Below are 10,601 nucleotides of genomic sequence, written 5' to 3' on the forward strand. Positions count from 1 at the left end.
TCTTGTAAAACACAAGTGTATGCAGTTAGGTTCCAATCGTCATTGGTGTCGTGTAGAGCATTCTGTATTCCCACTTCTCTATCTGTAACTTCCCACCATCAGCAATCCACTTGCTTCCTTGTGATGCATCTCACCATATACATACAGAGCTTTCTAACCTGTGCCCAGACCGGGGATCCTATAGTTGATTCATTTTCTCTTCTTCAATGTTCATTCATCTTACTTCCAAAGAAGTGAAGAGATTTGGTTCAAACTAATGTGAACTGTAATTAATGAGAATAAGGTCAAGGATGGCCCGTTGACTACCTTATACAGTGTCATCATGGATGGCTTGTGGCTTGTAGCTGTCATTGACTGTGGCCTTTTTATCTACTTGGTTCTATAGGTCTACCCTCACGTATGATGGCACATGAACAAAGCCACTGCTTCACTTAAATGGAGGGGTGTAGTTAAGTCTTCCCTGGGTACTTTGTAAATAGGGGAGGTATAGTTAATCTTCTTTGTGCACTATGCTTGTGTTTTCTTACTGAGTGTTCTGTGGGGTTAGTGGTAGAACTGTCAGGGACACACACACACACACACACACACACACAAAATCATGGTAAAACTCTATCGCCATAATTTTAATATAATCATAATGCTCGAACAGCCATGTCCACAAAAGGAAAGCTGTCTCTGAAGTCATGTTTTAAGGAAATAAAGGTCGGTTTGCTTATTTTTGTTTTTCCTTTTTAGCTTCCTCAAAGTGTGGGCTTAGCAACAAGTAAATCCCACAGATGATTTCTGTCTGGTTTTGTTGTTATTGGGTTTTATAAATGCATTCAACGTCACCTGCAAGTATTTAAGGATATTTAGAGAAAGCTGAGACCATCTTTTTCAACTCCTTTTTCACAAGGCGGCTGCCAGCTTGCTGCAAGTCAGCACCAGGAGATCTTTCACTGGGGCTCTTTTCTGAGTGACCTTTCAGTTACTAGATTTATGAATGGAATACTGTGCCTCACTTTCTCAGTGACTGAAATGATTGTGTGTGTGGAAAATGGGTGTCTGACATATCATAAAACACTAAATATTGTTTTTAAAGGCCTATAAACTCTTGCACTAAATAGTTGCCCTTGTCTAAGAAGCCCTGCCTGTTCTCGGGTCTCGGAGGAAAGAACACCGAAGTTCACAATTTTAATGTAGTAATTATGTAGCTTCATTTTTTTTTTGAGTTATATGGTCATGGCTGTGCTAAGGTTGCTTGAGTTTCTGTTTAACTTAAAATGAGGACTGCATGTGCTCTTTGAAGCCTTACCAGTCGGTAATGTGAGGAAGCTCGGTGATATGGGCTTAATTTGCTAGGAAATAGCTCATAAGCAGAATCTCCATATTCAGGGAGGGCAAGATTGCACTTCAAAATGTGCTGTATTTAAAAATGTTTAAGTCTCTAGTGTGGACCAGAAGGTAATGGTGAACAGGAAAGCAGATCATCGTCGCGTGTGATCTACTCTTGTAATCCCTACACGTAGGAAGCTGAGGAAGAGGATTATGAGTTCAAGGCCAGCCTGGTCTCTTCTGCATAAGAAGAGGAAAGAAAAAGAAAAACAACAAGAAAGTATGTGAAGATTAACACTGAAAACAGCTAGATGGGAGGGAGCTCTCCCCCACGGGTAAATGCAGGCTCTTTCCGGCTTAGGTGGAACAGTTTACAGAAAATCTCTAAGGGGTTTTTGATGATAAGTTTGTTCTGAAGAAGAAACGTGGAAATACCAGGGGTGCTCCCAATCTCCAGGTGCCTGGAAAAGACGTATTCTGCCCGTACGTCCCTGCTGTGCCGCGCTTCGAGAGAACTGCAATGGCGTTGGGCCAACTGTTCCCTCACAGTGTCTAACAGCCGGGGTGATTTTAAGTAAGAGTCCACCAATTATAAAAACAAGTAGGTTCATTGTGCCAGGGGGATACACAAGCTCACTCGTGCATGTGCACATGCATGTGCACATCCCCCTGCGTCTGCTGGGCCCCCCGCCTCTGCCTTGAGAGAAGACATGTCCTTCACTTCCTATGCGGTCATGAATTGAACGCAGCTCTTTTTTAACTCATCAACCACCTCACCCGACCTGTGAACCTTTGTCATCAAGGAAATGGTTGCTCTTTCTTTCTTTCTTTCTTTCTTTCTTTCTTTCTTTCTTTCTTTCTTTCTTTTCTTTCTTTTTTTTTTTTTTACTTTGCTTATTTCTACTTACACGTGTAGAATAGACTGAGCTTCACTGGTTCGGATGGAAATCCCAATTCTTATGGTGTGTCAAGGAATCAGGTGTGTGGCCCAGATAATGATGATGTTTCCTCTCCAATGTGAGAAAGTAAGAACAAACTTGGCATCGCCACAGAGATGAACTTCATATGGAAACGTTAGCTCTTCTGTTTGAAGGAGTCAACTCTTCTATGTATATTTACAACATCCAGTTGTTCAAAATCGGTCTTTTTCTGAGATTTCAACATCGAGACTCATGAGAAAGAAAAAACAACACACTGGTTGTCCTGTAGCACACCGTAGGCAGCTTGAACAGGAATAGAAGTGAAGGTTTTACTTCTCTGCCGGGGCTTCCCTTTGTCTTAGGGTAACAGACTCCCATCCCCACGTATCCTTCTGCAGAAGTTTTGGCTGCAAATGGGGTTAGGACCACTTAGAGAAGCCTGTGGCACCTCTGCCTGGGTGGCACTTGGGATCAGAGTAGAAATCCTAAGAGAAGAGAGGAGCTTGCCGTGTGCAATTGGAAGAAAATGCATGCAGACCCGGCTGTGCACGTGTTTGTAACCGTTGATTGATGCTGTTCATTCAGTTTGGAATTTTCTTGGCTCTTGATATGTCAGGGGATTTCCTTTTTAACCAAAACTTTTTACGTATTATGTCATGATATCCCACGTCTTATTTCAACCTTCTGCTTCCATTGACTTCACCTAACACTTGTGCAAGCGAGCGATGAGTACCAGCTCGCCACTCTCGTACAGAGGTGAGAATCCAGGTTCTTGCTGACACCCTATATATGAAGGTCCTCATTAGTACCCAGCACGGGTAGGATTTCCAGACGACAAGGTTTGACACAGCCCCAGGTGCTGCCTGGGGTAAACGTCTAGGCTCCGCGCACAGTCTCCACTGGCGTTGTGGGGGATGCTTCCTTACCTGCTAATAGGCATGAAGGTCCTCTTGTTTTGTCTTCTGCGAGCACACTCTGGCAGAAGTATCAGGCTCCTTGCTGGAGACTCTTGAGAGTGAAAGCCTCGTTCCTCCTGCATTTAGCTTTTGCTTGGTGTGTATGATCACAGCTTCCTTTGCGGTGTTTGGCCAGAGCACAATAGTTGTGGTCTAAACTTCTCTGTCTTCTCAGGTTGTCTTTTTTTTGCCCCTGTCTGGTAGCTAGAAAGATCAGGCTTTTGTCAAGGCCTTTTGGCTCATGTCCACTGGTCTGTCTGGTCTGTTAACTTCTTCAGCTATAAAAGTGAGAGATGGAGCCAATGTCCCCACAGCACCATGTTTTGGGGGTTCTGAGATCTTACAGCGATCTGCTTTTTCTCTACGTCCCAATCATCCCTTTAAAACCCAGTAGCGCACAGGGTTGCCATTGATTTCCAAGTTTATACTTAAAAAAAGGAATAGGAGTAAAAATATCTCCCTTGAAATGGAAGTGCTTGCTTTAGAATCTTCTTATTCCTCGTCCCTTCCTCAGATAGTTTTTGTTATGAAGATTTTCAGAACTACACAGAGTTTACTCATAGGCCCCTGTCCTTACCGCAGAGCTTCAACAGCTGAGCATTTTGGTATGGCTGGGTAATTTTATTCATCTGCTCATTTCATCTGCCTCAGTTAGGGTTTTACCTCTGTGGACAGATACCATGACCAAGGCAACTCATAAAAGGACAGCGTTTCTTCGGGGCTGGCTTGCAGTCTCAGAGGTTCAGTCCATTATTATCATGGCGGGAAGCATGGCAGCCTATAGGCGGGCATGGTGCAGAAGGAGCTGAGAGTTTTACACCTTGATCTGAAGGCAGCAGCCAGGAGGAGACTCTCTTCCACACAGGGTGTGGTATAACCATAGGAGGAGACCCCAAAGCCCTCCCCAACAGGGACACACTTTGTCCAATAGGGCCACACCTACTCCAACAAGGCCACACCTCCTAATCATGCCACTCTCCATGAGGCAAACATTCAAACACGTGATTCTATGGGAGGCCAAACCCGTTCAAACCACCACACACCATCTATCCATTCATTTGTCTTTGATGGGTATCAGCACAATTCACCTGTGATCACTTAAGCACATGTATCAATCAGACTTTACTCTGTGAGTTTTCTGAAGTTAATTTCATATAAAGTGAAATACAAAAAAAAAATCGTAGGGATCTGTGACCAGTTTTCTTTAATACATCCAATACTGAGATAAATTTCTCTCCCAGTTTCCTGTCTCCAGTTAATCCTGATTTTCATTTTTCTTTTGGCCTATTTTATTTTGATTCGTATTGCCTATTTGAAATGTTGATAAAAATGGAATCTCAAAGTGCATTCTCTCTTCCGTGTGGCCTTTTCAGCATGTTATTTCTGGAATGAACTCAAGTTGTTTGTACAAATGGGGTTATGCCATAGTTATATCAAAACTAACAAGAAAAGGGGTCCATTTAATCTTGAACTTGGGGAAGTCTTGGCTATGAAAATTCTATTTGTATTTATTTTCTCCCTTAATATTTTATTATGAAAGTTTCCAAAACCTCAGAGAAGACGAAAGACTTGAATGCATCTGCCACCTAGATTCAACACTTAACATTTTGTTGATTTGAACTAATTGTTTATTTGCCTAAATACCCATTTTATAAAAAGACTGTGTAAAATCATCAGCTATCATTGTCTAGGTTTTTGCCACTACAATTTGGAGTTGGGATGATGTCAGTCATTGTTATGTGCTTTGTGTTTTGAATTTGCTGTAAAGGCAACTGCAGTGTGTGTGTGTGTGTGTGTGTGTGTGTGTGTGTGTGTGTGTGTGTGTGTGTGTGTGGTGTGTTTCTGAATGATAAAATACTGAAGGCATATGAAAATAATGCTTTGTTACATTGCCATACCCATGCTTCCCACAGAGTTTCAATGTTCATGACAGTTACCAGTTTATTTGAGGCTGAAAGATTGCTGTAACAGAAGCACACGATAGTGTTAGCATTGCAAAAATAAATTTAATTTAATTTTAATTAAAAATAATTTAATTTAATAAGTTTAACTTCCTAGCACCACACTTTATTTGGGAAGGAGAAACTACGGTTTTTGCAGCACTCTAACTCTGAAGTCCTTGCTGAGAATGCCAGACTAGCTGTGGAGGAGGAGCATCCTGTTGCAGGGATACCAAGAGACCTCCACCCCTGCACGACACATAGATGTGTTGTTGCACATGGTCTCAGCTGTGGTTCATGGGTCTTTAGTTGTCTGGCCCTAACTATTATGTAAGTCTCTTGTTCCTTTTCTGTTTCTCAAAATACAATTACCTAGGGGGACTATAACCCAAGATTGATGGATTCCCTGATTGATATCAAGGGAGTCCTACCAGCCGCAGAATAGGACAAACGGACTTTATGTGAGAGTCCAAAGAGCACAGGAAAGTTGCTGTTCACAGTCCAGGAAGAGACAGATAGTGGTGTTCCAGACTTTCCTTGCAGCTTTTCTCTAACTTGATTTCTCTTTATACAGTTGATGGACTAGACAAAGCCTCCATTGCAAACTCAGATGGCCCCCCAGCAGGTTCCCAGACACCTCCCTTCAAGAGAAAGGGGAAACTCTCCACCATTGGTAAAATCTTCAAGCCTTGGAAATGGAGGAAAAAGAAGACCAGTGACAAGTTTAGAGAGACCTCAGCAGGTACGATCACTCTCCCAGTTGCAAAACGATAAACAGTTAATGTTTTCAACCAGGTGAATCATACGCTTTATGTGACTTTTCTTTTCGGAATGGATATGTACTTGCATTTAAAATGAAATTGTTGCACTTAAGGATGAAACAGTTCAGCGGTTCTGACTGTCCCTAATTTTTGCTCCGACTTCGGCTTTCCAATATTGCCTTACATTAAAATACAGTGTTTTGTTAATTCGTATAGATACAGACATATGAAAAAGCAGAGGCAAAGTAGAAGGTTGGAGGTGGAGATGGCATCTGCGAGTGTCGAGACATCAAACACCTGCGTTTTCATATGTACAGAGTTGAGCGCGGTCTGTTTGTTGCTACGAGTAGAAACAGATCTGTTAATTAAAACTATATATTTCTTAGAGCAGGATCTTGTTGTAGGCTGACCTTGAACTCATTCCATGGCTGGCCTTGAACTCCCGATCCTTCTGAGTTCACCTCTTAAATGCTAGGTATACTAATTAAAGGCATACGGCACCACGCTTGGCTCAGAACTTAAAAAAAAATAGTCTTCATTGTTGTAATTTGTCCAGAGACAAGATGCCAGTGACCAGGCAATGTTAAAATCCCATTGTGTCTTTAGAACAAACCAATAGTCTCTGTCTTAGGAAAGACGATGGGAAATTGTTCCATGATCATTTACTTTGTGGATTTATTGAGTGTTCAGAATTACATTGGACTGGGCGTTGACGGCATGCGCCCCAACCCATCAGAGGGTGAGGCAGAAGAACTGTGAGCAGAAGGCCAGCCTGGATTGTATAACAAGACTGCAGGCCAAAGTGAAAGTACAGGTGAAAGGAGTAGAAAGGAGGCTCAGAGTTTAGGAGCACTGGCTAATCTTCCAGAGGACCTACGTTCAATTTCCAGGACCCACAAGGCAGCTCACAACTGTCTGTAACTCCAGTTCCGGGGGGATCTGACACCCTTGAGTTAATGCATATAAAATTATATGTATAAAGAGTGGAAGGAAAAGAGACCCTGTATGAGAAAATCAATCAAAAGAATTTCATTGATTTGTACCTTTCACGTGGACTTGTGGGGGAAACTGGTTTTAATGCAATCTAATCAAATGCTGGGTGTCCGTGGAATTTTGTTTAAAACAAAAGACATTTATCTCTTGATATAAGTCCAGCTTTTGGCATGACTACCGTTTTTAAACATTTTATCAAAATTTCTCATTATGCTACTCTGCAAACATCAGCACGTGTGCAGGATCACAGAGTGGACCTTGTGAGCCCCACAAGACTGACCTCGTGTCCTTTCGATATGAAACAGAATAGAAGATACTAGACACAGCACAAATGTAACAGGGACAGCAGAGCTCCCTAGAGACAAGTGTCTCTGCTGTGCTCCCAGGTAGAAAAAACTTGAGTATTTGCTGTCTAATGCACAAAAATGATACCTGAGAATGCTTCCAGAATTGTCTTGGAGGACGGAGGTTGTAAAAGCACAAAAAGAGAAAAAGATTGCTGGGAGTCGATATTTGTAGACAGTAGGTTTATGAGTTTATCGTCCTTCTTTATACCATGACAGTAAAATGTAGAAAATGACAGAGGCTTGGATTGAGGGGGGCGGTGGATACTGACAGTTTGACCATGTCTAGGGGCTTCCTGGATTAGAAACCAGTGTGAGATAGTGTGCTCTGTGCTGTGTGAGGACCAGTTAGTGGTTTCCTTCCTATCAAATACTGGATAATCCTGGTCACACCAGATGGCCTCTGGGCATTGGTGTGTGTGTGTGTGTGTGTGTGTGTGTGTGTGTGTGTGTGTGTGTGTGGTGTGTGTTAAAATCCGAGGAATTAGTTCCTGGCACAGCGTCTTGCTCTCCCTGTTTTTCAGGAGTGGATGGAACCAGGTTGCCCTTCTGAAGTGCTCCTCTCATGTTTCCCCCAAACATTGCTAGGTTCTGGCTCTGCAAGTTACCATGGTTACTCAAGATGGAAGAGAGCCTCTTGGACTATAACATTAAGATGTTTCGAGGAAACGAGAGGCTCTCAATTATCTCTGTGGCTCGTTCCGCAGCTCTGAAGCTACTCACGTGCCCCTCCTTAGAGAGGACATGTACAGAGAATTACCCCTTCCTCTTTCCTTGTTATTTATTTGAATTATGAAATAGTCCTCAGCGTCTATGTCTGTCTGTCTACTCTAAGGCTTTGATTTCTGTTGAGACCCAAAGAAAGTATGCATTGAAGCTTAAGCAAACCAAAAGGGCTGAGAGTATAGCTCAGTGTTAGAATAATTGACTGGCCACTGTGAGTGTGTGTGTGGGGGGGGACATTTTTCATTTTAATGTTGAACAAGAATGGAACAGAAAAATGACAATAACCAAGATATGATATCTTCCTTAAAAAAAAAAAACTATTTCAAATAGCAAAGCCAGGCTGTTTGAACATGATCTAGGCTATGTGTAGTCTGGCAGGGCCGTCTACAGCATCTGAGGGTGGGGAAGATGGTGAATTTCTTCAGAGAAAAGTAACTATTGAGCATCAGTTCCTGAGCCCCTCAGCCTGATATCCCATGTGTTCTGTGGTCATCGCCTCTCCTATACGCGAGGGTGTTTAGTTAGAAGTAGTCTAACACGAATGTGTTAGTGTGTGTGTTTGTACTGTACATGCTCCCTACCCCAGTCTATTCTAGTGGTCCTGAGTCCACCATGCTTTGGAATGCTCCTTCGAACCCCAAAGGAACACCTCATCTACAGTGCAGATCACGTTTGTACACAGACTTCCAGTTTCTTGCCATTGTTCCTGGGCAGAAATTTACCCCATAGTTCTGATTCATTCTCCAGCAGGAGAACACCCCTCCTTTTTATCCATAGCCGAGTGTATTTTCATGGCTGACACATTTGGAGAAATATGCTTTAGGCTGGCTTGGTGTGGTGTGAACATCACAGCTTACCCATAGTGGAATGACAAGGGAGTCCTGTGATTGCTCCTTTCCAAACCCCCTTCTGTACCATTTCTCCTGGGTCTCATCTAGTAAAGGAGGCCTTCCTCAGTCTGGCCTGAATCAAACTTGTCTCCCTTCCCACTTTAGTATTCAGAATGACATTTATATTTTTTTCTTCCTTTCTAATTGTTTCCCTGTTTTGTTTTCAGAAGAGAGATGCAAGTATAGCTTCTGCATCTTTGTCTCTGTCGGTTTCTTTCAGTGCTAGGGATCGCAACCAGGTCCACCGTGCTAGACGAAAACTCTGCCACCTTGGAGTCTTAAACATGTTTGTGTCTCCCCAAGGTTAGACGTGCGAGCAAGTCCCCTATCTAAACAGTTACTCTTCCAACTTTTGCGTCCTGTTACCATCAAAACCAAGAGTCTTGAAAACAGCCGGCACCTGCTGCTTCCACTTTCCCCCACACTCAGCACCCATCTCTAGATCAGGTACAGCTCCGTGCCGCAAGGCGACGCAGGAAATTCCGGGAGGGAATGGCCGGAAGTACCGTGCGCATGCGCATTGCAGCATGTACGCTGCATCCTGAGCTAAATAAAAAAAAACCTCACTCTACACACGCACCCACGCGCGTTAGGGTAAATTTTTCTGTCCTGACATTTATTTTTATTTAAAAGTAGACCGTGCTCCTCGATAAAGAAAACCAAGGCTTTATCTCCTTGAGCACTGTGGCGTGTGCATGATGCTGTTAGTAATGGCAAAGGCACGCCTGTTGAGATTTTTAGATAGAGCCATTGTAAGCTATAGCATTCTAGGAACCAGACTAACTTGCAAAGAGCCCTCTGGCCCAAAGTTGAAGTTACTGAAAGTGTTCCACAGAGCGGGAGAATAACAACAGTTTTCATTGATGGTTGTTACATAGAACATTCTGCTATGAGAACTCCATTCAGACTGACTCACTGAGTCATGAGAGCAACTTATGAAGTCCGGGTGACGTGTTACCCGCTTCTACTAGTGAGGAGTCTTGGTCTAGGACAGTCAGCGGGCTTTCTTTTGGAAAGGGGAGTCTGGAAGCAAAAGGGCACTGCAGCCAGCACCCAGCCCACTCAACCGTTCCGTTACATTGTATCCCTGTAAGGTAACTTCCTGCACAGATCAGTAAACATCAGTCCTCCCTCGGTGTCACTAGCACATGGGTTTGGCTCATTGGCTTGCTTTTCCTATAAGATGGATTTGGTCCGAGTAAATTACTTTGGTTCTGCTTGGCTGGCCTGATTGCTGCAGTGCACGTTCAGAAACATGGTTGGCAAGGATCAAAATTATGTTTGCTCCTAGAAAAGCATAATATTGTCCGTAACCATGGAAGCATAATATTGCTGCCTGGGATTACTTTCCATATCTGCCAAGAAGGATGAAGCGAACGGATTTCTCTGAGATGGGGCTTGTTAAGGCCTGCTCTCACTGTATTAGTACCCGAAAGCTTTTTGATTCTTAAACTCTCGCATTCCACTAAGAAAGTAGACATGCTGTCATCTCTATACTATATTGGAAGAGCAAGACAGAATCTGCCCTGTTTCCCAATTTGCTATAGCAGAGGGAAGTTACATAAAACCAAGCAATGGGTACACAGCAACTAGAAAGTTCCTTAAACGGGACTCATTGTTGTTTCTAGGAAGGGTCACGGAGCAATTCCATCTCTGGTATACTTGGCACTGGTACAAACCACGATGGTATGGGGACGCTCTTGAGACTGAAATGCCTTCTCTTTTGCATTATTGGCTAGTAGGGTAGGAGGCAGAAA

At 43.1% G+C, this 10,601-nt stretch overlaps 1 protein-coding gene across 1 annotated transcript in view; it reads left to right on the forward strand.

Moving 5' to 3' along the window:
- The window catches only part of Phactr2 (phosphatase and actin regulator 2), a 258,957-nt gene that overhangs the window by 175,085 nt on the left and 73,271 nt on the right, over positions 1-10,601 (forward strand). The window contains exon 2 of the mRNA XM_032894972.1: positions 5,705-5,872. Coding sequence (XP_032750863.1) covers positions 5,705-5,872 — 168 coding nt within the window. The remainder of the gene's footprint in view (positions 1-5,704; positions 5,873-10,601) is intronic.

Source organism: Rattus rattus, chromosome 2 (assembly GCF_011064425.1).
Source record: "Rattus rattus isolate New Zealand chromosome 2, Rrattus_CSIRO_v1, whole genome shotgun sequence".
NCBI lineage: Eukaryota > Metazoa > Chordata > Mammalia > Rodentia > Muridae > Rattus > Rattus rattus.